We start from the raw sequence: 25,232 nt of genomic DNA, 5'->3' as shown, positions 1-25,232 counted from the left end.
GTCATATTTTGTGTTATATTTCAAATCATCTGACACTGGAATAAAAGCCCTGCTGAAAGTGATGTCACTGATGATATGCAGTGTTCAGATAAAAGGACAGTACTAGACTTAGTTAGCGCTGTAACAAAAATACAGCATGTTTTATTTTACATCACAGCCTGTGTTCAGTGAAAGAAAACACATCAGTAGCTTGGATGGTAATTATCAGTAGGCTGGATTACTGTCTGTGCATGTAGCTCGCTCTTCACTCAACAGCAACTGAATTAACGGTGTATTAATGAACATAATCAGCTTTTTATTTGGTAACATGAGCAACCAGCTGTTTGCATTATACAGATAGCAGATGTTCTTTCATACACAAGTACACACAGGATCTCACAATGTATTCCTCCCTTAGTTAACAGCTTTTAATCATAGACATGCACTCTTTGATCACTCAGGTATGGATCTATCAAGACAGGATAGACTTAATAAATAATCTGTAAACTCATAACCTTTACACAAACGTAATAGCTTAGTACCAAAAAATATGGAAGACAATTCTTTCTGTAGAGTCTCTAAGGAAAGCAACTGTAGTGCAAAGTACAAAGAGAGGGTGCTCTCCCTCAGAGGTGTGGAGCGTGCTGCAGAGGCGTACAAGTTGTTCCAGTTGGCTAAAAGGAATCCTGAGATAAAACAACCGTCAATCAGAACCTGTAATCTAACACAACCACTCTCAGGGAATTCTCTTCTTTTGCAAAATCAGACCTCAGCCAACCCGCAACATAGTTCCAGACCAGTCTACTTAATATACGTGAGGAGTGTGGTTTATGCACATCTGTATTCTGGCAATTACAATTGATACGAGCTCTCTCAAACTAATCTGCAGCTTAAATAGAACTTCAAAAGAGGCATGGTACAGATAAGAACAAAACACCCAACCATGATTAATCTCCTTTTTTAAAATTGTTAAAACTGCACAGATCTAATTTTGGTTTTAAATAAATAGATTTCTGACTTATGTGATGACATCATTGGATTAAGTGTTTACAGTCCCAGCTGTAAAAAGGTGGTCAAAAGTTGAGAAATGAGAAGGCCGACGTTGGTTCAGATGCTACTGAATTGCAAATTAAAGGAGTTTCATCACTGGGTCTACTTATACTGCTATGCACACACAAATTCTCCCTGAACCTGTCGTCCATTTTATTTGTCTCTGTCTGTGAGGCCTCTCTGTCACACAGGGGCCTCGGCTTTGTCACCAGTTCCATACCGTTGAACAGGAACAGTCTGCTCAGACTGGGCTGCTCCCTCGGGGGTTCAGCTAAAGGGGAAGAGCTCCTGTTTTCATCCAGTTCTGGCTCCCCAACAACTAATTCATCCTCAGCAGTCCTGATTGGCTCCACATGGTTTTGCACCAACTCTCTCTGAGCTGCAGGCAGTGTCTCTGCATCAACGTCATTAATCTCTGCTGAAGAGTCTCTCTGGTCCGTGGAGGGAGCAGAAGAAGAAGATGATGGGTGATTTAGTGTTTGGCTGACACCTGTGGGTGAGATATCCTGCTGATGATGGTTGAGGTTAGTGTTAACAGAGGAGCAGGTTGGTAGTAAAGGGTCTGAGTATGTAGGTGTTGGAAGCTGATTGGGCATTGTCTGGTTGTTGCTATTGGCTGTATCCTGCCTGGGAGGGTGTAGGCATCCACTCATGAGAGCCTCAAACTGGCGCAGGATCTGGTTAGAGGAGATAAGAATAAAAACACACACCCTTAATGCTCATACTTTGTAGTGTTGTCCTATCAGTGCTGTATCATGTGCAGCTTTCTCCCCTCACCTTAGTGGCTTTGTTGGCCACAGGACCCGGAGCACCCTCACTCAGCTGACGGAGTCTTCGTTGTGTCGCTCCAAACATTTGTTCAAGAGAGAGGAGGTCAGAGGTCATGAGGCATGACACAGCACACAGCACCCGCTGAACATTTGGAGGGAAACAACAATAAGAAACAAAAAGTAGGACAACATCAAAAACAAAACCTGGATCTCTGGTGAGTCCTAAATGCTATTACCATCTTGATAGTGTTTGATGGATCTTGAAGCTTGCTTGAGAGCAACTCCACCACAACTTCACAGTTGAGAATGGAGCACCTGAAGAAGTAAACAGAACAGGAATTAATCGCAACAATAATACGCAAAAATAAGTAATAAAGATCATAACGGATCCATTTAGATGGACAGACTCTTTGATGAAGTGCTGGCTCTCCTCTCGGGACAGAAACACTCTGGATCCCTCAGTCAGTCTGTTGATGAGCGCCACCTCCTGGCCACAGTCCCCTAACTGCAACGCTTCCACCCTGCAGACCAGGCTGACATCATGTACTTTGACAGAACTAAACAACCCCCTTCATATTTAAATGATCACGTACTAGCTCTTCAATGTGCCTTGTGATCAAACAAGCTTGTTTCATTTTGCTGCTCACCGCTCTGATAGGTCCCCACTGCTCTCCCTGCTGGCTCCTGATTGGCTCCCTGTACCGGCTGACTTGCTGCCCACAGAGGCTCTGCTGTTAGCTGGGATATCCTGAGAAGAGTTATGAGAGGAGCTGGTGCCACTGTCGGTCTCCTCCCAACCACCTCCCACCTGACCTGGGCAGCGCTGGCTCAATCCTGTGGCAAGTGTACACAGCGCAGAGGACATGAAGTGCACTGCATCACGCTATTTTAAATCAACTGAGAAACCAATGCTAATGTCCCCTCAGACCATCAAAGTTTCACCTTGAGGTCTGTGAGCAGGCACATTGTAGGCACACGCAGGCACAGCCACCTCTATAGGGGCAGAGGGCGCGACCACAGCCCGGTAATGGTTGTCATGGAGACGGATACCCTGGTGTTCAGTGGGGGGAAGAACAGCGCTGGCCACTACCTCTGCAGCTTTCTGGATCTTATCCAGCAGTGAGTCACTGCCTGCTGGGAGGAGCAGGTACAGACAGATAAAGGTAAAGACAGACTCCTACACAGAGGAGAGGCTGAATGTGTGTGTAGTGTGTGTTTATAAAAGTGCGTCACTCACCTGTTCCCTGCTTTCTCGGACTGTATCCAAATCCCTGCATTCCTGACCTGTGGGAAGTTCCTGAGCCCATACCTGGACAGAAACAGACAGAGCACTGGTTGTATTCAGAGCTCTAAAGTACAAATACCCTTACTAAGGGGATTAAAATGGTCCTTCAAGCTGCAATAGACACTTATTTATCATTAGTCACGTTTATTTAAATGAACATTAAATACTTAATTTATGACTCACCCATACTCGGGGGGGCTGTGTTCAGAGTGAGTGCATCACTTCTGGCTGAAAGTGTATCTGTGAAAAGCAGCCTGGCCACCTCCTTTGAGTAGAAAATGGGAAGAAGATTAAAAGTATTAATCCTGTGAAATTTCTATAATTGATTTGATGACTAAATCAAACCTGTCTTACCTGGGCTGTATTTCTCACTTTCTGGTATAAGGCTGTGCCATGGATGGGATCAGGAGGGCCACTGTACACTTAAAAGAGCAGGAAACCCAACAACAGATTTGATGTAAGCTGGTGAAAGAGCCATAATAAATCCAAGCTGAAATCAGAAATTATCAATGTCTCACCTGACGCCTGCTGGATGAAGGTGGAGTTTCTTCGAAGTTCTGTGAGGAAATGGTTTGAGCCATGGCCACAAAGATGGACAAAGATCTTCAGCACCTGAAACACGAGGAGCAGAGAAGAAAACAATAATAACGAACATGCTGACAGAAAAGGTAAGAAAATCTAGTTTTGATATACACAAACACTGTTCACACCTTGAGTTTGACATGACAGGACTCCACCTGCAACCGCTCCAGAAGGTACTCCAGCAAACACTGCCCACAACCTGAAGACTCATGAGAGATTTCTTCAGTTGAACGATGGTTAAGAATCTTTCCATGGTGTTGTCCATCTAGTACTTCTACCCTTATCACAGTCATTTTCAAATTGTTAGAATACAAGACCATCACAAATAACTGTGGTGATAATATTCTTGCCCTTGTGTGAATATTATAGACATACTTTTTAATGAATAACTTCCTGCTTTAGGATATGGGTACAAATACATTCCCATGGTTTCATTTTTGTTGTAGAGTTTACCTTATAAAGGGGTTTCTAGAAAACTATACTTATGACTCAAACTCTTGATCTCTATCTGACAGTATCTGTGACACATCATGTAATTTTGCAATTCATCGTAAGGCAATGGATTTCTAATCTCTGGACACTTACAATGTTGACGTTAACATCCCTACATTCTCAGAGGTTAAGAAAAAGGAGATGAAATCAAGTGGCTATTAACTAAATCAATGTAGATGCATGTTCTTCTTTCTTTTTTTCTTTCTTTCTTTCTTTCTTTCTTTCTTTCTTTCTTTCTTTCTTTCTTTCTTTCTAAAAAACTCATTGAGATTTAAAACCTCTTTTTCAATAGTGACCTGCCCAAGACGGCAGCACAAAACAGGTAACAACACACAACAAGCACACGAAACAACACAAATAAAATACGGTCACAGTTTCACATGGTTACATGATAACACAGTGCAATCACAAGAACCAATTGAGCTTGTTTCTGTCTTTTATGATTGAATGGAATTCCCCCAGAGTTACAAGATGTGTCAGTTTCAAGTCCTTCTGCAAATCATTCTAGGTTAACAGGGCTGAAAATGAAAAAGCCTTTTTGCCCAATTCAGTTCTGACTCTTGGGACCAGCAACTGTATGATGTCCTGAGAGCACAGGCCATATCAGCTGAGGTTTCTACACATGTAGTATGTAGGGAGAAGTCCAAGAATAGATTTATATATAAAAATCAGCCCGTGAGAGAGTCTACGGCCGTACAAAGATTGACAGTGTGCGACAGCGTATAAGTAACAGTGATCTACATAGCTGCAACCGGTAATAAAATGCAAAGCACAGTAATATACAGTATCTAATTTCTTTAAAAACTGATCAGGAGCATTGATAAAAAGCAGGTCTCCATAGTCCAACAAGGGTAAAAAAGTTGTGGTGATCAAATGTTTTCTGACTTTCAATGAAAAATATGCAAACAAAACCTGCAAAGGATACTTCCAATCTCTTGAAAAAGGTAGCCAGGACAGGGGTTTTCATCATCTGCTGTAGCCTTCATCAGAGTCGGGACCTTCAGATGATGGAAATGATACAGTGAGGTTAAAAGCTGTCAGGAAGGGCGTGTGATAAAGTTGTTTACTACACAGCTTAGAAACATACTGGAATGAGCACCAATGTGGCACCTCACCAGGGTCTGAGTCAGATTGCTTTTGGCGAAACATGCAGTTTTATCAGCATTGTTACTTGGTGCCTTCGTGTCCGAAGTTGTACACTTGCAAGCTGCAAACTAAAATATGACACGAATGCAATAACCAGATTGTTTTTTCATGATGTTAGCTAGCAGGCAGCTAACAAGCTACTGATGGCACAACTTAAAAAGATTAACACAGACTGTTTGCGCACGTCATTGAAGTCATGCTTCTTCCATCTCTCAGCTAATAGATTTCACATCAAGTAATGACCGCGAACCACACTTACTTTCTGAAGGAAAGCTAATCGTTCCATAAATGTTGCCATGATTTAGCAATCCTGGCTGCGGGTTGCTCATCTTCCTCTCAGGGGTACGAGGGGAGGGTTGGGCTCGAGTTGACAGCTGGCCAATCAGAGGAGAGCAAACAGCTTCCACAATGCCCATTGGCGTTCTGGTTACGACCACGCTTGACAGATAGCCAATCAGGTTAGTTAAAGCTGGAACGTTCACCGTGATTGACAGGAACATGAGCCAATCATATCACGGAATGTTCTGCTGGATGTTTCCTTTATGACGAGGTCAACATTATGGCGCCGTCCATGATGTACAGTGTCTGGTTGATGTGTATGTTACATGTAAACGTTTTACACGTTTTCTAGGTCACTTTAAATGTTGTGAATAGGAGCGTGATACCAAATGATCGTTTAGCCTCTATTGTGCTCGTCGGTTGATATTTTAAGGACCTTTTAACTGAAGTCATGTCTGGGTCAAATGTTTGGAGTCGAAGTCGAGAAAAATTAAGACTTTTCCCTGAACTTCTTGCTCAGTGTTCAGCAGAGGTAAGCACTGCATAAGAAGAGTCATAGAGTTGTTACTGTAGTAAAGCCAAAGACATTGTACTGTGCAATTTTCATCTGAATCTGTTAAACATAGAAATAGCTTACTTTACATTAACCTTTGCTTCAGCAAGCCTTCCATACGGTGGCCCTGAAGGACAAAACAAATTTACAAAAGATGAAACACTTTAACCATTTCTGAAACAAATTAACATTTCATTTTTACGGAAAGAGAATGTACCAAATACCGGAAGTGATCTGGAAGTGATCGAGGGGGTCATTTAGGCTGTTTCCGAAACCGCCTACTATACTAGCAGTACGTACTGATTTGGCCAGAATTCAGTATGTAGTAAGCAGTATGTGAACAAGAGCAAAATCTGCAGTATGTCAAAACTCCCCGGACGTCTACTGATTCGGGAAAGTTTCACAGTATGCATCCTACCAGTCTGCCTCGCGTACTGTTTCCCATAATGCACAATCTCGTTCCGCTTTTTCTTTTTCCTTCAATTTTTACGGGAGGAAATCTGTTTTTGGGTGCTGTGAAGGTTATTGAATTACATATAAACCACTTCCTAACTTTTTAAATCATAAGTGGATGCTAAAGAAGCAGTTTCTCTATCGGCTTCGCCGTTGTTTACTTCTGCTTTCCGAAACCGGAAATCTAGCGACGTCTGTCCCAGCATACTGCAACACAGATCGAACAGAACAGTTAGACTACAGACTAAATTCAAACGCAGTATGTAGAAGGCAATACCTACAGCCTACTACATTACTAAGTAGTATGTAGCAGGCCGTTTCGAAAACAGCCTTAGTTTGTTTTGATGGAGGGAAACCAAATGAAGATTGACATGGTTTACATATTAGAACATCCTCTGGTCTCAGAGAGCGGTGTCAGACCTCAGATGAAAAAGCATCATGTCTCTGGAAGAGCTCCGTCATATCTCCGCAAAACCTTCATCATGTGTCAGAACTCAGATGAAACGGCCTCAGACCACATAGCCTCAGGCTAAATGGATTCAGGCTAAACGGAGTCGGACGTAACGGTTAAAGTGTACCATCGTTCGTAAAATTGTCTCCAACTTTGTAAAAGTGTTTCATCTTTTGTAGATTTCTTTTCTAAAATGTAAATGTGTTTTGGCCTTGGTAGAAGTTTTTTGCTGATGTAATTTTGTTTTATGAAATGTAAAAATGTTTTTCAAAATGTAAATTTGTCTCCAACTTTGTGAAAGTGTTTCATCTTTTGTAAATTTGTTTTGTCCTTCAGGGCCACCGTACTTCCAAGCCTCAAATGCAGTTTGCTTGTAGAGAGATAACGAGGACATATTTTTAAAGCTCTGAAAAGTGCAAAATCCAGCACAGTGTAGACTTAACGTGGGTTTGAAATATGATCATGATAAACTATTCTTAGCTTTACAATGTATTTAAATATTTATTAATGCCATATTTCCTTAACTTCTGTACAGTCATTGGTCTATTAATCAATTTTGACATCAGGGGGCGTGGCAAACCCAAACTGATAAGGGCTATTTGTAATGTCAAAAAACAAGGGTGGATAAACTCTTGTTGGTTTCCATGTTTGATGCATTGTAGGTAGTTGGTTAGTTAGCTATAGTATAAGTACATCGTCATTGCTTTAATTCATAGACTCAAACATATGTTATTTTATTTTTCAAACTGTATTTTGTAGTAATCTTCTGGTGCCACAGGATGGCAGTCTATTCTCAAGTTGCTTATACGAACATTGCAACTCACTGAATTACCTAGTTACTTTAATAATATAGTCTATTTTATTTGAAACAATCTGTGAAAAATGTTGAGTTTGTACTAACAGCACAATGAAGAACCTGTACAATGTAAACCACCTTTGTGACTAAAAGTTGGCCACTTATTCTGACCAAACTAACCAAATTAAAGCCCATGATTGTTTGAGGATGTATAGTTTATATTAGTCGGACTTAAGTTGTCACTTTTAGTATGCAGTATAGGGTTGTAGATGAAATGAAGTTAACCCCCTATTACATGCAACACATTATGTATAAGATTCTAAACCATTTTATAAATGGACAATGCATTATAAATGATGGAAATATAAAACACTTACATTTTTAAGAAAGTCATATAAGTGTATCGAAAACTATAAATACTACAGCACACACTGCTTTTGTACAATTTTACTAAAGTTACATTGCAAAGCAAAGAGTACTTAAAGTCAATTCATGAGGACAATAGTCTTCAAATGAGATTTTTTTAAAAGTAAAAATATACAGATTATAGTCCTTGTCGCAGTGGTCGCATGTGCGACTCCCGGCCGTGACCATTTCCTGCATGTCTTCTCCCACTCTCTGATCCCCACATTTCCTGTCTCTCTTCAGCTGTCCTATCAGTTAAAGGCAAAAAAAGCCCAAAAATATAACTTTAAAGTAAAAATAATTTTTGAATCAAGTTGAATTATATTAACAAAAGTTTTTCCTTTTATTTGATGTCAACTTGTGTGATTAGGCAGCAGTGTACGGGAAGTGTGTGACCGCTACTACAACAGGCAGACAGGAACTGAAGAAAGACCTTTGTGCCAAGGAGTTTGACGCCCTGAAGACCTGTTTTATAAATGCAGTACGTGACAAAGTCAGTGATCCTGTTTGTGTTTACACAGTGGTGATAGAACAGCATGGCTCTGACTTCTTTTTTTTTTCTATTACAGGCCAAGAAAAAACACTAAGTGAATGGAAGCTGTTCTGGATTTGTTGGAGCTGCAAAATGGACTCAAGTGTTGCATTGTGTATGTGGAGTTTGGATTTAAGTGTGCCATTTTGTGACTTATTGTGAAAGTAATTTAAATGTATTACTGTACAAAGTTGAATTAAACATTTCATTCAATGTTCTCATCTATAGAGAGAAAACAGACCAACCACAATGGATGCAATAAAGACGTTTCATTTATTCTTCTAAGCAAAATGTACAGAAAGACAATGCACATAAAAAATAGTCATAAAAATAGCCTCTGGTACAAGGCATGGGTCCAGCATGTGTGGAAGTGCTATCGGTTGGAGTCAGAGAAGTTTGATTACTAAGAAAAGCCCTCAACATATGTCCTCAACACAACGTACAAAACTTGTTTCATAAATGGCGTAATGTTTACAGTAAGAGGTCTAATGGAGGAAAAAGACCAAAATAATAAAGTCATTGGTTTGTTTGATACATTACCACTGCAGCATATTGATTAGAAGGCACTGATAAATCAACACAGAGGAGATGTTGAAGATGGAATGATAAGTAACTACAATCATGGACCCAGTGGATCAAGCTGCTTCACTGCCAACAGTTTATTTATCAGCAAGGCTACACTACTATACACCTCGTACCTCCGGCGGGAGGCTCAAATCAGTTACTTTCATTAGAAAGTATAGCGAAAAGACACTAAGGCGCTCAAACCCACGTTACATCCAATATGTGGTCAAGTCAGGTTCAAAAATCCCTCGACATTAACCACACTTCAAATTTACAATATTAACACTTGAAAGTAACAGATCGACCAAACTGACCACAACTTTAAAAATACACAGGTGACAATAAACAAACAGATCCTAGGAAGCTGGTGAATCAAGAGAGACTTCATCGACTCATACATACATTAATTTATTCACCCTGTCTAAATACTCCACACAGACTGGTATTTGCATAGATTCAGAAGCATTTCAACAGTAACCTCTCCAAGCTCTCCCCCTTACAGACAAAATAAGTTACTATTTACAGACACTTTGCTCTTAAATAAAGACTTTGGGTTATTTCTGAAGCACACAGTATGGTGAAGGAGAAAATATTCCTCTTAGTCCAAAACATTTCTTAAGTCAAGAAAGACTGTAAGGCGACGGTATCATGGTCCACAGTTTTACAGGCTCTTTGCAGGTATAGTTTAGTTATCTGCGTGTGTGTTTGGTGTGTATTATTTCGCCCCCTTGTCCTCTGAGGTCTGTTTAATCTGCCGTGAGTGCACTAGAGCAGCAGCCATTAGCTGCTGCTCCAAGGCTGCGTGCAGGTCTGGGCCCCCCAGCTCCAGCAGGGGCTCCAGCCCAGGCACCCCCCTGGACGCACCAGTCTCCTCTGAGGCTCCTTTGGCCTGTGTAGATCCCAGTGCCCTGCGCTTCCTCCTCAGATCCATCTCTCCCTGCTCCCTGACCTTCTCGTGGGAGCCCTGAGGCTGAACCTTGGCTCTGACGGCCGAGTCTTCTGCTCCTCCTCTGGGGTCGGCCTGATCTGCAGCGTTCTCTTTGAGGTCTCGTCCTCCGTTCTTCAAAGCTTCTCCCTCTGGACCTCCAGCCCCCTGTGCCGCAACTCTGGCCTCAACGTCTTGCTCCGCTTGGGCCAGCTTCACCCGAGCCTCCTCCTCCTCCACTTTCTTCCTCTGAAGTATTTCATTGTCTACTTCCTGGATCTTAAGCTTCAGTCTCTCTTCTACTTCTTTCTCCTGTGCTAGTTTCTCCCTCAGCGCTCTTTCTTTCTCCAGCTCCTGTTCTTTAGCCAGCCTCTCCCGTCTCTCCCTTTCCAGTCGCTCCTTTTCTACTCTTGCCTCCACTTCTTTTTGTATCCTTTCTTTCTCAGCTTGCTTCTTTTCCAACTCCTGTTCTCTGAGCAGTTTCTCCTTTATCTCCCTATCTAGCTCCCTCTCTAACTTTTCTTTTTCCAGTTTCACCCGAACCTCTTTCTCTAGTCGTTCTTTCTCCTTATCTAATCTTTTTTCTTCAGTTCTAATTTGAGCTACCTGATTATTTTGAGGTTCAGGCTGATGGTCATCAGGTATTTTATTTCCCAGTGGCACTCCCCTTGCCCCCAGCTCACTCTGCTTCTGGGGCTCTCCTCCTCCTGCTGCGTCGGGGCTATCCTCTTTGTAAGCTGCTTTAACGACTGCTTTAGGAGCCCCGACCACAGCACCCTGACCCACAGCCTGGGCTTGATTCTGGGCTACAACTTGAGGCTCCTCTGCTCTGGCCTGTGGAGCTCCAGCTGCAGCCCCAGCTCCCTCGTTGGGCTGCTTCAGGTCTGAGGCTAGGCCAGGCTCTTTAGGATTTTCTGCTGCTCCTCCCTCCACCACATCCAAGTGTTCCTGGATGCCTTTCTCTGCCTCGCCTTCACCAGCCCCTTCAATTATAAACACATTCATTTCTTTAATTGAGCACTACCAACTACGTTTTCTTCTTTCTTACATCTGCAAAACATCACATGCATACGTACCAGCAGGCTGTTTCTGATGGATCTCCTTGTGTTGCTCTTCTATGACAGCCAAAAGTTTCTCCTGCTGGTCCAGAAGCCTCTTCTGCTGCACCTGCTGCTCCTTGATCACCTGCAGCAGGACGGCATGATCCAGCTGGCCCTCTACATGACAGACATGTGAATTAGGATGAGTAACAAAGTGCTCAAAGAACATTTTATTAGCCAGAAGTTCAGTTAGGTGGATGTGGGACCAGTGTCTAGGTGAGAAGGGAAGGGAGACAGACATTTTTTTCCCTCTATGACTAATTTCTGTCATTGGTCCGAACTTTTAAACTGGGAGGAGCGGCTGTAGACACACAAACTATGTTAGGGAGGGAGGTGAGTGGGTGGATTCTACATCAACACATTAACTTATATCTAGGGCTGTCAAACATTTAATTCTTTAGATCCTGATTAATCGCACATCAAAACACACATTTTATCTCTCCATTTACACTCTTATCAACATGGGAGTGGAAAAATAAGCTTGCTTGATACATCTGTAAATCCATTATTATACAACAACCCGAAACAATGACAAACAGTGTCCAGAAAAGTGTCCACTATAACCTCAAAGGTACTGCACGCTCAAAGACACGTGAAAGCATAGCATGGCAAACTCAAGCCCAACAAGCAACAACTGATACGCACTCTGACCTGAACGTAACATTACTTAGTAATACCAACACAATGTAGTGTCCAACTTTACACCGTGTTCCAAATTATTATGCATGTTGCATTTTTGTGAATATTTTAAAAACTATGTCAACAGTCGTTTTCAAATTTGTCAAGAAGTCAAATAGTGAATATATTTCATCGCCTCATGAACTGGCTTGCCTGCTCACCTGATCTCAACCCGACTGAGAACTTGTGGTCAATAATAAAGGAGATAATTTACAGTAATGGCAAGAAATACAGCTCAAAAGAGCATCTTTGGAAAGCAATACAATGTGCAGCACACAGAGTCAGCGGAAAAGTCTTCAGAAACTAAATCGGTTTACCAGTGACCTCTGACTCTCACTGAAAAAAAAGGTTATATCGGAAATTTGAGAAACAATTTAGATTTGAAATGTTTAAAGACATTAACAGTTCTATTTTGTTTACAAATGTAAAGAAAACTGTGTTTTTGTTGAAGTTTTAATACAGTTGTAGTAAATATTATTATTATTTTCAATCAATAGAACATTAAAAATGGTGCCTAGTTTTTAATTTTCACAAGTTATATGCTCTTATCACCAACTTGCATAATAATTTGGCACATTAATTTCTGCAGATTCTGCATTTATTTAAAAATACAGCCAAAAAGCATAATTTTAACCACACAGTTGAAGAAATATATTCACTACCTGACTTCCAAACTAATTTGAAAACGACTGTTAACATAGTTTTTAAAATATTCACAAAAAGGCAACTTGCATAATAATTTGGAACACGGTGTACACCTGTAAAGGTTAGCTAAACATCTTTTTTTCAAGCAGCTCAACACAAAATGATGGAACTCGCTCAAAGATCCTTCCCTTGATCCGTCACACTTACACTAAATCATTTCATCCAATGTAATCGTGTCTGACCTCACATGGGGGAAAATAAGACCACACAGGAACATTTGCAACAGCTTAGGTCAGGAGGAGGAGGGCTCTCTGCGTCAGCCGTGTGCTTCGCCGATGAGTGTTGTTTGAGACTCAACACACTCCGGTGGTAAATAAATTCACATCGACAGTAAATGCAAATAATTTTGGCCTTGTGGAGAGAACCGCTGCACCGCCTCCTGATTTCCCACAGGGCGACCGAGGGTCATTACCACAGAACACACGTGCATTAATTGCACATCAAAAAAACATTTGTGCCGTTAAAAGGGATTTGTGTTAATGCATTATTATTCTGTTAACTTTGACAGCCCTAAATATGATTAAGAAATAGATTGTACTTTATGTTTGTACGCTTTTTACTGATATGTATAGTACACTACGTGAATGACAGAGCGACAGGGAGATTGGGAAAAGAGGAAAGAGAGAATTCATACCTGCAACCAGCTTTTTTATCACTGTGACAGGAGTCCGGCAAAGAAAGGAAGAAAAAAAAGGTAAAGTTGGAGAGAGAGATAGAGAGAGGGCAAAAGTAAACAGAACAAGAAAGTCAACAAAAGCTAAGAGAAAGAAACAGACTAGAATCAAACCACTGCTGTGCTCCTCTTATACATTTAACATTTTGAATGGGATTTTGTTGGGATTGCATTTTCGTTAATTTTTGAATGGGCTGGGTCAGGGGGGTGAGTAACATTTAACTCAACATTCATGTTGTTGTTCTCTTTAATGAAAGAATTGATTGTTTAATAAAATATTTAACACTTAAATTGTGCTGCTTTTGATCAGCACTTTGGTCAACCCCGGTTGTTTTAAAAGTGCCCTATAAATAAAGTTTGAGTTGAGTTGAGTTGATAAAGTTCTACTTACAAATAAATCAGTTTTAACTGTATTTTAACTGTACTGTTATTTTGGATGGATGTCTGCTTATAACAAAACAAATATATATGCTTGGATATGATACCTTTCCATTAAATTACCCTCAATTCCCAGTTAATTCCCATAAATTCACAGGAAATTTTCCACCCCTTTGCAACCCTAATAATAAGCAAAATAACCAAGAAGAAACTGCAGAGATTACACAATGTGAGATAAAACATGCACACTGACATGAGGAGTAAAGCGGAGGGAGCATGAACAGCATACAGAACAACACTGGAAATCCATACTGATGCTATAAGGTGCTCAGTGTTCATCCCTCTGAGGACATTTAACCTTATCCTTAATTACAAAATCAAGTTGTTTACAGTATTAAGCGTCTGTAGTTCAGCTGTGTCATAAGCTCATTTAAAGGGTCCAGTTTCTCAAGCAACTTATTTATTTTTCTTTTCCAACGCTGATTTCAATCATAAGCTTGTTTGTATTTTGTCTGCTCTTCCATCGTCTCCAAGCTTTTTGAGCTTAAGTATTTCAGCTTCTAGTTTCTACAGCAGGGCCGTCAATAGGCTCTAAAATAGGATATTTATGCCCCTGTTGCACCTTGTCTGCACTGTGTGACGCGTGAAGCCGTACTGCTGGGGCTTGGTCGCCTTGCCTCTGATCCAGCACCTGAGATAAACAGAGGTGTGTAGAGGGGAAGACGGTGGCCATGTGCAATAGAAGCCTGTAGGGCGGAACAGTGCTGGGTGTGTGAATATGTGCATGTCTGAGTGTGTATGTGGAGCTCCCGCTTTATGGTAAACCCCTTTTTGTGTTTACTATTTTGCGATTTCCTTCAGCTTTCAGTTTCCCCACACATTTTCTAAAAGGAAATATAATTGTTCTAGTTGGTCACATTTAACATCATCAGGTCTTCCCCTTAAAATCTTCATAATAGCTGCTAATGCTAATATAAGACTTTCTGACCTCCTCTCTTACGATCATTATTATCAGTCCATTATCATTACATTTCTGTTACAACAGGTATAATACATGTTTTTACCATTACCATTAGCATTAGCATTATAGCCATACATCAGTTTTATTTGTTTGTGTTGTTGCTCTGGTTGTTTGTCTCTATCCATCTTTCTCTGTGTCCCTCCCCATATCCTACTTTCTAAAGGCATTTTTCGACCGCAGGAACTTTAACCCAGAACTAGGGACTTTACCCCTGAACTACGTCGAATTGACCGGAGGAACCAGGGTCTAAATTTAGTTCAGGGGTAGATCATCTCCCCCCTGAAAAGCCCCTGCTTTGGGGTAGTACTTTTCAAAGATCCTGGGACTTTCGGTTGAACGTATCGGTGTTTGTGGAGTTTACACAAGTGTTGAAACACAGAGGGAGTTCCTGGGAATGCATACTAGTTTAGTTTTCTATTAAGATTTCAAAATATTATTTAATATAATTTTTTTTCTCCATACGTCACTGGCCTGATTTGCACAATCTACCCAGGACTTCAGCCTGCGGTCGAAACGCAGACAACAATGGGGGCACAGTAACTTTTTAGTTCCGGGGAAAGCAGTTCTGGGGGCTAAAAGACCCCGGAACTCTTGGTCAAAATGCACCTTTAGCCCATTAAGTCACAGCAGATGGCTGTTTTCATGAGTCTGGTTCTGCTCAAGGTTTCTGTCTGCTGAAAGGAAGTATGTCCACATCGAGTGCTGCTCAAGTGATTGATCATGGTGGATTTAAGTTGTGTCCAAATAAAATAAGATTACAGTTTGACCTGCTCTTCTCTAAAGTGTCTTACGATAACATTAGATTTGGCAAATACAATCAAAAATGGATTGTTTGGCCTGCCAGTGAAGTAAACCAAAGTGCTGGGTACATCACATCCCATCTGAACAGTTGTAGAAATTCAAAGATGAAAAATGAACCAACAAAGGATACATTAACGTGCAGCTCATTTTACTGCTGAGTAAGTGTCTCTGTGGAAGACTTCTAGACTACTCACCTTCCAACTTTTCATCTGCTGTATCCTTGCTGTCTGCAGCTGCAGCAGGCTGGTGTTCTCCTTCAGGGAGTGAACCTGAAAGGTAAAGAAATATTACATGATTGATGTCTTTTATTACACTCAGCTTAAATTACTGTAAAATGAGAACAGTGACAGATGCTCACGTTTTCCTGCAGCATCAGGAGCTTTGGCCACATTTTCTTCTTGTGCTGCTGCTTCCTTGTTTTCTTCTAGGACTACCTTCTCTTTTGAAGGATTAAGCTCCACTTCATTCTTCAGTGGGGGAACTTCTTGCTTACTGCCTGCATCTACAACCTGCTTCTCCAGCACCTCGTTAGACAGAACTTCACCTCCACCCAAATCCACTTCCTCTTTCTTCACAACAACAGGCTTTTGTTTATCTTTCTCTTCTTTGCTACCCTCTGCCTCCACTGCATCTTTCTTTGGTGCATCTCCAGCAGGAGGGACAGGTTGTTTTATGTCCTCTTCTAGCTCTGCGTTGTTCTTCCTTGGGACAACCTCAACTGAGTCATGAGGGATGGGAGGTTCATGGCGATGGGCCCCCCCTTCTGGAACTGCAACACCTGAGCAGAAAGACAAAACGTCACAATTTCTACACAATCGAAATCAAACCGAATCTGATTCAAGCCATGGTTTTGTGTCCTTACCCGCATCAGGGCGATCCAGCTGCACTTCTTCCTGCTTCTTCCTCTCGGGTACCTCCCCTGGCCCTTTAATCTGGGGGGGCTCAGCTTGGACCCTCTCTACAGGTTTAACCACCTCCACATCTGGAAGGGCAGGCTTTTCCATCTCCACTGGCTTCTTATTTGGAGAGTTGTCTACATGCAGGCACACAACATTATTCATTAAGCAACTGGATACTACTACTTTGTATAAATGTTAAATATCCCAGGATCCCAGGTCAATCTGTTCTTCATGTTAAGACAAATCAGTCCTAAAGTGACACTAAAGTAAAGTTTTCACATCCACAGATTTTCTTGTCGTCTTTAATACTGCTACTGTCAAGCTTTTATTTGCCTTTGTTGCAGTTTATCACACAGCCAGTATACACAGACACACTGGATAATATGAGACACACTGCTGTGACTAAATTAAGAAACCATAAATGTGCCACCTCATTTATTCCTCTATTTTCTTCTGTCTGAGAAAAGTTAAACGACTGTGTTCTTTTGCAGCACAATTTAAATCTTGCCCTGACATGCACTCTCTAGTTTTTGTACAGTTGTGTTTATTACACACATTAACAGCAGGCACTAAAAGAAATTAACAACTCAGTGTATCTCATACAAATGATGTGCACTGGTCCACCCAGCTTTGATGGATTGGATCAGACTGATGCTGATGAGTAGATCCACTAGATGGCAGCAAATACTGACAGCCGCAAAACAGGCACAATTGGTGTATAATAATGATAAAGATAGAAGAGAGGGGTGAGGGAGCTGTATGAGAATGAAGAGTGACAAACAGGAAACAGGTTACGAGGTCGGACCACATTGGTTTCACCTGAGGAGGAAGTGAAAGGATATAAAGTGATACTAAAAACCACCTTGAAATTATAACATTTACTCGAATAGTTCCTCTTCATCCAATCTCCATTTGTATATCCATCTGCATCCCTGGTCCCTTCCCAAACCCTCATCACCCTCTTCCCTTTCTGCTACTGGAGCTTGCAGGCATTTTAAAGCTGCTACTGGAGATATGAGGGGGAGACAGGGGTCTCGACATTGTATTTTGAGGGGGAGGGGAGAGCAGGAGAAATGAGCAGAGGAAGAGGGGTGGAGGGGGGGGGGGGAATTACTCGAGTTTGAAGGGCATCACTCTCGCTCCATCAATGTCAAGCACTCAGCGCTGCTCTCAGATATTATCAAGAGGTTATCTCCTCACCCGGCCTGTCTGTCTATCAGCCACTCTGTCCGTCTCCATCTTTTCTTCTCACAAAAAGACAGCCTCTCTTTTACTGTGGTTTTGTTTTAATCTCTCTTGCCTCCCTGCTGTGGCTTCATATTCAGATTCTGTATATTGCTGTTTCTCAGGTGCCGCAGCTAATCCTCAACTTTAAAAATAAAACATAAATAATCTTTCATGTTGCTTTTTCTATTAAATTAATGCATGCAGAGCTGCGGTCTAATCTGAGTCGCTGCAGACAAACCCTGGCCACAGATCGGTGAAGTAAATGTTTCCAAGGCTCATTAGTTCACCACTTTAATCTACATCCCATCAAGTAAGTAAGTGATTGCATGCTATTAGCGCATGTCATGATCTTTACCATGCAGCTCAGGGAGGTCTGGCAGCAGCAGGTTGTTCTTGTCAGGTGCTGGAGGAGGAGGAGGTTGGACCTTGACGGTGGGACTGCTGGCTGAGATGGAAAGGGTGGTGAAGGTGCTGATCAGAAGGATGCCCAGACCAACCCAGAGCACCAGCTATATGTCACGGAAAAACAGAGAAGAATGACGGGTCAGATACAGTGAATGACATGAACTGATGGATCCAGAGAGAGAGAGATTAATCTGACTGTCTCACCTGAGCAAGCAGGCTATTCTTCTGGATCTTTCTGAAGATGAGAGCGGGGCATATGAAGCAGATGAGGCTCCCCATGGTGGCTCCAGTCAGACCCAGAATAGTTTCCACTGACGAGATAACGAGAGAGAGAAACAGAGGGATTATTGAGCTGATCTGTAGGGCTGTGATTAGGGATGCACACTTTAAAAAGTTTTCTTACCGTAAAGGATGAAGAATCAAAATATTTAGCGTTAAGATGAGAAAAAGAGTTGAAATACATAGTTTAAGGATGAAAACCTGAAATAGCTTGTAAAAGAATTAAGATAAGTTTAAACTCGCTTTTCTGTCAGGGAAAGAAATATCATTGCTTTTGCCTCTCTTGTGGCCCGCAGACGCATTCTTCTACAATGGAAGGATAATAAACCGCCATCTGAAAATTCCTGGCTACAAGACCTAATGTCTTTCCTCTATTTAGAGAAAATTAAGTATAGTTCTAGAGGTTGTTCATATCATTTTAAAAAGACCCAGGGTCCTTTTCTATCATTTGTAAATTCTATTCCCTCTCTTGAGGACTAACGTAATATATGTTTCATAGGCTAAGCTGTAAAAAATTCATTTCAAGATTTTCTTTGTAAGAAATTATTTTTAATTTTTTTATTTTATGTATCATTTCTTCTTTCTAATTCATGAGTCCTTCCTGTTTTCTTATTTTTATGATAACATTTCAAAACACATTGGATTAGACTCTAGTGGTTGTCATTGTACGATGTGTTCTTGTTTGTCTGTAAAAATATAAAACTGGGTAACATGCACTTTTTGATTGATGTATACAGCAGAAAAACCTTATAAAAATATATTATAAAAAAGAAAAGTTTAAATGTAATAGTAAATGAAGTAAGCTGAAATTAAAGGGTCAAGATAGAAAGCTTGAAGTAGAGGATATTGAGTTGAAATAGCTCCAAGTGTAGCATTAAAATAATTCACTTAAAGCTGGGGTTGGTAGTCAGATTTAGATACACTTTTTGTTATACTGGTTAAAATGATCTTTATGTCCTGATGGCAATCAATACATAATGTGTTCTTAAAAAAGAGTGAAAAAGAGCTGCTATCTACAGCCGGAGTAAACCTGGGAAAACACCAACCAATCACCGTTTTTTGGGTGCCAAAATTTTAAACCATTCAAATCCCGTCCTGCCGTTCTGCCCGCCTCCTGCACGTACATTTCCCCGGCGTGTACTCCTCGTCGCCGTCTCCTGCCTCTGCTTCCCCTGACTCTATTTACTGCCCCTCTCGCTCGACCTCGGGCCTGTCCCCTCTGACCCGATGAGGTGCTTTGCTCAGGACTGTAGTCCGTATCAGAGTCTAAAAAGCTCTCACCACGGGGGCTCTGACAAGCAGAAGAATGAATGACATTTAGTAAGTCCTACAGAAAATGTATATCCCTACAGCGTCCGTCCGGACGCTGTAGGGATGACGAGCTGATTCGTGAACACGTTGAGTTTTACTAACCAGTCACTGTCGGCCGTGATCACGCCAACCAACAAAACAACAATCAATGTTTGAATGAATGAAGAACTTCTCCTCTTGTCTCTCTTCTCTCCAGCTCACACACTCTACAGTCATGGCCAAAAGTTTTGAGAATGACACAACTATTAATTTTCACAAAGTCTGCTGTTTCAGTTTTTATAATGGCAATTTGCATATACTCCAGAATGTTATGAGGATTGATCAGCTCAACTGCAATTAATTGCAAAGTCCCTCTTTGCCTTGAAAATGAACTTTATCACCAAAAACACATTTCCACTGCATTTCAGCCCTGCCACAAAAGGACAAGCTAACATAATTTCAATGACACACAGGTGTCACACACATTAACACAGGTGTGGGTGTTGATGAGGACAAGGCTGGCGATCAATCTGTCATGATTGAGTGACTGGACACTTTAAAAGGAAGATGGTGCATGACACCGTTGCTCCAAGGGAGGAGGGGAGGGGTTAGACGGAGTCCTGAGGAAATGCTACCTTCAAATTCATGCTAGTTTTCCGAGACTACCAACCCCAGCTTTAAAGTCAACTGTTGAAACTTAAAATAGTTTCCTTAAAGGTTCAATAAAGAGTTTTAACAGCTTAAAATTAGAAATAAAACTTTAAGATAGTTATAGCTTAATGATTGCAAAAAAGAGGTGAAATACTGAGCTTAAAGTTAAAAATCAAGAGTTCAATTAGTTATTGTTTGAAGTTTATAGAAAAGAGGTGAAATTGTTAACTTCAAATTCAGGATAAGGGGGCAAAAAATGTTAGCTTAAAGTTTTGAAAAAAGATGAATTAGGAAGCTTGAAGTTTCAGACAGAGTTGAAAGAGTGAGTCTAAAGTATAGAATAACATAGCAGAACATGATGGGAACATACCAAGAGTTAAAGGTTAGTTTCCTGCTCATGCACCACAACTTCTTCTAGAAACCTCAATGCCCTCCTTTAAGCTCTGATATCTCTGCACTTATTCACTGGCTTTGTTCATACCTGGTGCTGTTATTTACATATGGCACCTGCCCAGCCCTATTCTACCAGCCATGGCACCCTGCTCCTGGCAGTAGTGAGCCCTGTCCCCGCCCCCGTCCCCGTGGACTGAGCCGGCTGGGCGTAGGGCCTGGAAGCCCATCGTTCATCCAGAGGATGGACACCATATTGTCTCCATCAGATTTAGTGTCCATTCTCTCCGGGGTCTTTACCTCCCTTCTCCTCAGTCTATTAGCCTGATTAGATCCACAAAGAGCTGGCCAAAACCGCTCTGTGTGTGTGCATGTGTTAGTGTGCGTCCACTCAATCAAAAGTTTAACAAACAGTGGCCAAATAAAATGATGAATAAAACATAAAAACATGCTAACCTTTACATCTGCACTGTTTCAGAGCCGTTTGTGAAAAGGACAAGAGACTCCGGGAACCTGACTGAGGACCAATGAAAGTGTTTACATGGATTTGTGTGTATGCATGTGTGTGTTTGTGTGCGAGTGTGTGTGGTAGTGAGAGTCTGGGAGAATAATAGCCCTATCTTCCCGTCTGCCCGTCTAAAAGGAGATAAAAGTTAGGGTCCTGATTTAAGGACTGTGTTAGAGTGTGACAGTCACTGACTCGTAAAGTCACATTCACACACATCGTAAAACTCCACAGCTACTCCGCCCACATAAAGGAACACATGCACCTTAAAGACCTACAGCCAACGAGCTGTACACAAACACACACAATCTCCATCCATTCAATTCACACATGATTGTTCACCCACACATACACACAAAGGCAGACAGGATGTACCGTTGGGGATGAGAATGCCTCCCAGCATGGTGCCAAACACAATGCAGAGTGTGATCATCTTGAAGCGCAGAGGAGGCATGTATCCGCCAGCAGCAAACGTCCCATCCTTCTGCTACAAGACGAAATCACAAAGTAGGTTCATTGGAAGAAAGAAAGAAAATAAAACAGAAATAAAAAAGGAAATTTATAATAAAATTACCATTTCGAAGCAATATCATTACTTTTTTTTTTCTAAAAAGCTTCCAGTGTATGAATTCATGTGCTGTGGCCAAACCCATTTTTGGACTTAATGGAGCCTTATTTCTCTTCAGCATATTACCAACAGTTAAGGCTTTTGCAGAGTCTGTTTTTTTCATAAACATTTTTTGGATCTATGATCAATTAAAAAATGTTCCGAACAGAAACCCACAAACGGAGTCTGATGCGTTGATTTTCCTATTCTTCGCAAAAAACTTGGTACAACAGTACGACACTTGTTCAAAAGTTTTAAACACTGGGTCCACCCACTCCTGCAACAAGACGAGAGCACGCAGAGATTTACCTACTGTTAAAGGAGCTGCAGAATTATCCGATGGCTTACAGGTATATTACAGGATGCCAATGGAAAAGTGAAAATAGACATCTGAATCTGTGGTTATTCAGACAAGATCATAGTCAATGGTTGTCCACGTTTTCTCAGCTGAAATGACTCACAGGAGCTTTTAAATGAAAGGGATGGATATGAAAAAACTAATCTGTTCAAATTCAGTGTGCAAACCATAGACAGTATAAAATATGGACGTAGGATCCGTGACGTCACCCATCTGTTTCTGAAGCGCTGTTTTGAGGCAAATCGTCGGCAGCAGCCATGCTGTCGAGCAAGTGTGACGTAAAGAGGCGGGCTTTGAGCCTCCTAGCCAACAGCTACAGTGTTCCCACAGTCAGCTGTGCCTCTCATTGGAAAACTCGTAATCTCGATATCTTCGAAATTACTGCGTTAGAAAAAAATTCACCCCCCCCACCGTGTGAGCCGATCGAGAAATGAGCTATCCAGACTACACTCGTCTTTTGTACCAGGCTGTAAACATGTTTATTTCTGCTGTAAAGATCAGCTTTTTTGAATTGGTGTGTTGTATCGTTTAAGAAATCGTGACGGCTTTTTAAGACACGTTTTTATATACTCGTAACATCTTAATAAGATATCATGTCACAGTTAAATATCATAGCTCTTGTTTCCAGCGGGGTCTGTTTTACATGCAGCATTTCATCTCATTTGAAAGAGGTTTGGAGTTCTGGTTTAAACATAAAATGTCAGCCAATTTTACTTTCTGATACAAACATTTTCAGACGTATAAGAAAAAAGCTACACTTAAGATTAACTCCAGTCGACACTTGCCTTAAGATGCACTTTTGTTACACCTATCGGTTTAATTCAAACACCACACATTGATGTCACTTTTTGAACGTGTATCTAACCCTCTGAACCTTTTGAACTCTCTACACAGCTAGTTTAAAAGCATCGCTGGAGCTCACCTGCTGCTCAAACAGCATAGTATTGATGGCCTGGCGGCAGGGAAGAATCATCATTGGGAATCCAACGGCAACAGACATCATGAAGCCCACACGGATCATCTCTGTCACCAAGTTAGACGGGAAGTTCATCAGGACGTTTCCAGCGATGTTCTCTGTGAAACTGACGTAGCCAAAGAAACCCACCTGGTCCACAAACCAACAGTAAGAAAAAAGAATTGGGTTAAGTTTCAGTGGTTTCTAAGTGAAATGTATGTGAGCGTTAGAAATTTGTTTCCATTATACACTGACAGTGTTTATGATGTTTGCTGTTATGCGTTGTTGTCTTTCTACTCACAGTGATGTAGAAGATGGTGACTACGTTGAGGGATGAGGTGAAGATGGTGCTCATGCGTTTGACGGATGGCTCGTCAAGGCTGTCATACGTCGGCAGCACCTGCCTGTGAGACAAGAAGCCCAACAACAACAAAACACTTTTGTGTGCTGCTGCATGTTACAAGACTACACTGCTACTGCTGCTGTGCATTCATGTACTGTCCAATCATTTTACAACTTGTGCAGTGGGACGTGGAGCATTAGAGCAAGTAGTCCCAGCAGAGACCGTGTGACAGTGAAGAAACTGACACAGTTTGTTTTTTCTTGAAGCTACTGACATTTTTAGATTTGCAGACATATGGAGGCCTAGTTGTTTGAATCTATAATAAAATGAAACGTGTTCCTCAAATCAAATTCATGTCACCATTCAACTCTGACTAGGGAGTTCTATGTTTTTATTCAGCCATTTACAGATCTTAAAATATCATATAACTCTAATACGTTTTTCATGGAGCTCAACAATGGTAAGAAACACGGCAGTCAGTTTCGACCATAGACTGTATAAAATATGGACGTGGTATCCGTGACGTCACCCATCTGTTTCTGAAGCGCTATTTTGAGGCAGATCGGTGACGGCGGCCATATTGCTGCTGTCGAGTGATTGTGGTACAGAGGCGGGCTTTGAGCCTCCTAGCCAACAGCTACAGGGTTCCAGCAGGCAGCTGCGCCTCTCATTGGAAGACTTGTAATCTCAATATCTTTGAAAGTGGCGCGTTAGAAAAAATTAAACCTCCTCACAGTGTGTGCCGATCGAGAAATGAGCTATCCAGACTACACTCGTCTTTTACACCAGGCTGTAAACATGTTTATTCCTGCTGTAAAGATCGTCTTTTTTGAATTGGTGTGTATGTGACTTCCGGTTCTTCCGGAGCCAGCCTCAAGCGAATCCTCGATGAACTGCAGTTTTTAGCACTTCCGCATTGGACTCATATTTTTAGGTTGCCGCTTGGTTTTGACCTATTAATAACGTTTTTAACTCCCCATCTGATGTAAAATAGAGGAGTCCATATCGAAGCTTATTACCCGTCTCTCTTACACAGCTGTGTTAAATACTTGATTCTCATTGGCCAAAACCCCATAACAGCGTTTTTTACATTCTGAATAGCAAGACTGACACGTAATGTCAAACTGATCTGCGTAATGGAGTTCTATCACATTTCATTGCTCTCTGTTGGGTCTGAAGAAGTAATGCTAGTTTCCGTTAGCGTTCTAGATTTGTAAATTGGTAATAGGCGTAAAAAAAAAGTTTCATTGACATTTTAAATCAGAATGCTAAAAATGTGTATGATATTTTTTTAAATATTTGGAGAGCACCAAACTTAAGGTAAGTGGTTAATGGCTAACAAATCAGGATAACGTATAGAATAGAATCGCTTCAGTGAGACACTGGCCCACCTGCTCACTATAAATTATTCCTTATATTTCTTATTAATTATAATTACTTTATGTATTAATAATTATGTCCTATATACATAAATATGGAACTGTTTCACTATTCATTTATAAGTTTGTTATTTGAATAATTGAAGTGTCAGATCCTTTATTATCACCTACAAAAACGAGCCCCAAAACAAAAGGCCAATCATAAGTCATGTTTGTAAGTCAGGGCATCAAGACCATCAGGTCTGTTGTGTAAGTTTTCTTCTGATATGTACATGAATGCATCAACTCTTTCATAGTTTCATTTAGTGATCACAACATTGGCTGTG

General features: G+C 41.2%; 3 protein-coding genes across 7 annotated transcripts in view; 1 reads left to right on the top strand and 2 right to left on the bottom strand.

Annotated features, from left to right (window-relative positions):
- Positions 1 to 108: 108 nt before the first annotated feature.
- Positions 109 to 5,695, bottom strand: tepsin (TEPSIN adaptor related protein complex 4 accessory protein). 3 transcript variants are annotated; one of them, XM_034707410.1, is made up of 13 exons: positions 5,564 to 5,695; positions 5,084 to 5,156; positions 3,795 to 3,886; positions 3,603 to 3,696; positions 3,439 to 3,506; positions 3,268 to 3,349; positions 3,037 to 3,108; positions 2,742 to 2,930; positions 2,447 to 2,633; positions 2,207 to 2,332; positions 2,036 to 2,114; positions 1,807 to 1,941; positions 109 to 1,706 (listed from the first exon to the last, which is right to left on the bottom strand). In XM_034707410.1, the coding sequence occupies exons 1-13, from the start codon at positions 5,600 to 5,602 to the stop codon at positions 1,053 to 1,055; spliced, it is 1,890 nt and encodes a 629-aa protein (XP_034563301.1). In that variant the 5' UTR covers positions 5,603 to 5,695; the 3' UTR covers positions 109 to 1,052. The 3 variants fall into 3 exon arrangements, with proteins under 3 accessions (XP_034563301.1, XP_034563300.1, XP_034563302.1); XM_034707409.1 differs by having other exon boundaries at positions 2,742 to 2,933; positions 5,564 to 5,694; XM_034707411.1 differs by having other exon boundaries at positions 2,207 to 2,320; positions 2,742 to 2,933; positions 5,564 to 5,693.
- Positions 5,696 to 5,831: 136 nt separating this feature from the next.
- Positions 5,832 to 9,023, top strand: ndufaf8 (NADH:ubiquinone oxidoreductase complex assembly factor 8). The gene is made up of 3 exons (XM_034707419.1): positions 5,832 to 6,115; positions 8,612 to 8,722; positions 8,811 to 9,023. The coding sequence occupies exons 1-3, from the start codon at positions 6,035 to 6,037 to the stop codon at positions 8,826 to 8,828; spliced, it is 210 nt and encodes a 69-aa protein (XP_034563310.1). The 5' UTR covers positions 5,832 to 6,034; the 3' UTR covers positions 8,829 to 9,023.
- Positions 9,024 to 9,027: 4 nt separating this feature from the next.
- Positions 9,028 to 25,232, bottom strand: part of slc38a10 (solute carrier family 38 member 10) — a 29,936-nt gene continuing 13,731 nt past the window's right edge. For all 3 annotated transcript variants that reach the window (XM_034707406.1, XM_034707407.1, XM_034707408.1), the window contains 10 exons: positions 23,486 to 23,588; positions 23,152 to 23,334; positions 21,640 to 21,751; positions 18,354 to 18,460; positions 18,100 to 18,253; positions 16,481 to 16,651; positions 15,977 to 16,396; positions 15,813 to 15,887; positions 11,339 to 11,479; positions 9,028 to 11,245 (listed from right to left, as the gene is read on the bottom strand). In XM_034707406.1, coding sequence (XP_034563297.1) covers positions 10,053 to 11,245; positions 11,339 to 11,479; positions 15,813 to 15,887; positions 15,977 to 16,396; positions 16,481 to 16,651; positions 18,100 to 18,253; positions 18,354 to 18,460; positions 21,640 to 21,751; positions 23,152 to 23,334; positions 23,486 to 23,588 — 2,659 coding nt within the window. In that variant the 3' untranslated portion in view covers positions 9,028 to 10,052. The remainder of the gene's footprint in view (positions 11,246 to 11,338; positions 11,480 to 15,812; positions 15,888 to 15,976; positions 16,397 to 16,480; positions 16,652 to 18,099; positions 18,254 to 18,353; positions 18,461 to 21,639; positions 21,752 to 23,151; positions 23,335 to 23,485; positions 23,589 to 25,232) is intronic.

The sequence above is a fragment of the Notolabrus celidotus genome, chromosome 18 (assembly GCF_009762535.1).
Source record: "Notolabrus celidotus isolate fNotCel1 chromosome 18, fNotCel1.pri, whole genome shotgun sequence".
NCBI lineage: Eukaryota > Metazoa > Chordata > Actinopteri > Labriformes > Labridae > Notolabrus > Notolabrus celidotus.
This window is presented reverse-complemented; position numbering and strand designations above follow the sequence as displayed.

Coding starts and splice junctions, on each gene's coding strand:
- ndufaf8 (XM_034707419.1), top strand. CDS start 6,035: ATGTCTGGGTCAAATGTTTGGAGTCGAAGTCGAGAAAAATTAAGACTT. Junction 6,116..8,611: donor TTGCTCAGTGTTCAGCAGAG/GTAAGCACTGCA, acceptor TTGTGTGATTAG/GCAGCAGTGTACGGGAAGTG.
- tepsin (XM_034707409.1), bottom strand. CDS start 5,602: ATGGCAACATTTATGGAACGATTAGCTTTCCTTCAGAAA. Junction 5,157..5,563: donor GATTAGCTTTCCTTCAGAAA/GTAAGTGTGGTT, acceptor CATCATCTGAAG/GTCCCGACTCTGATGAAGGC. Junction 3,697..3,794: donor CCTGTCATGTCAAACTCAAG/GTGTGAACAGTG, acceptor CTCGTGTTTCAG/GTGCTGAAGATCTTTGTCCA.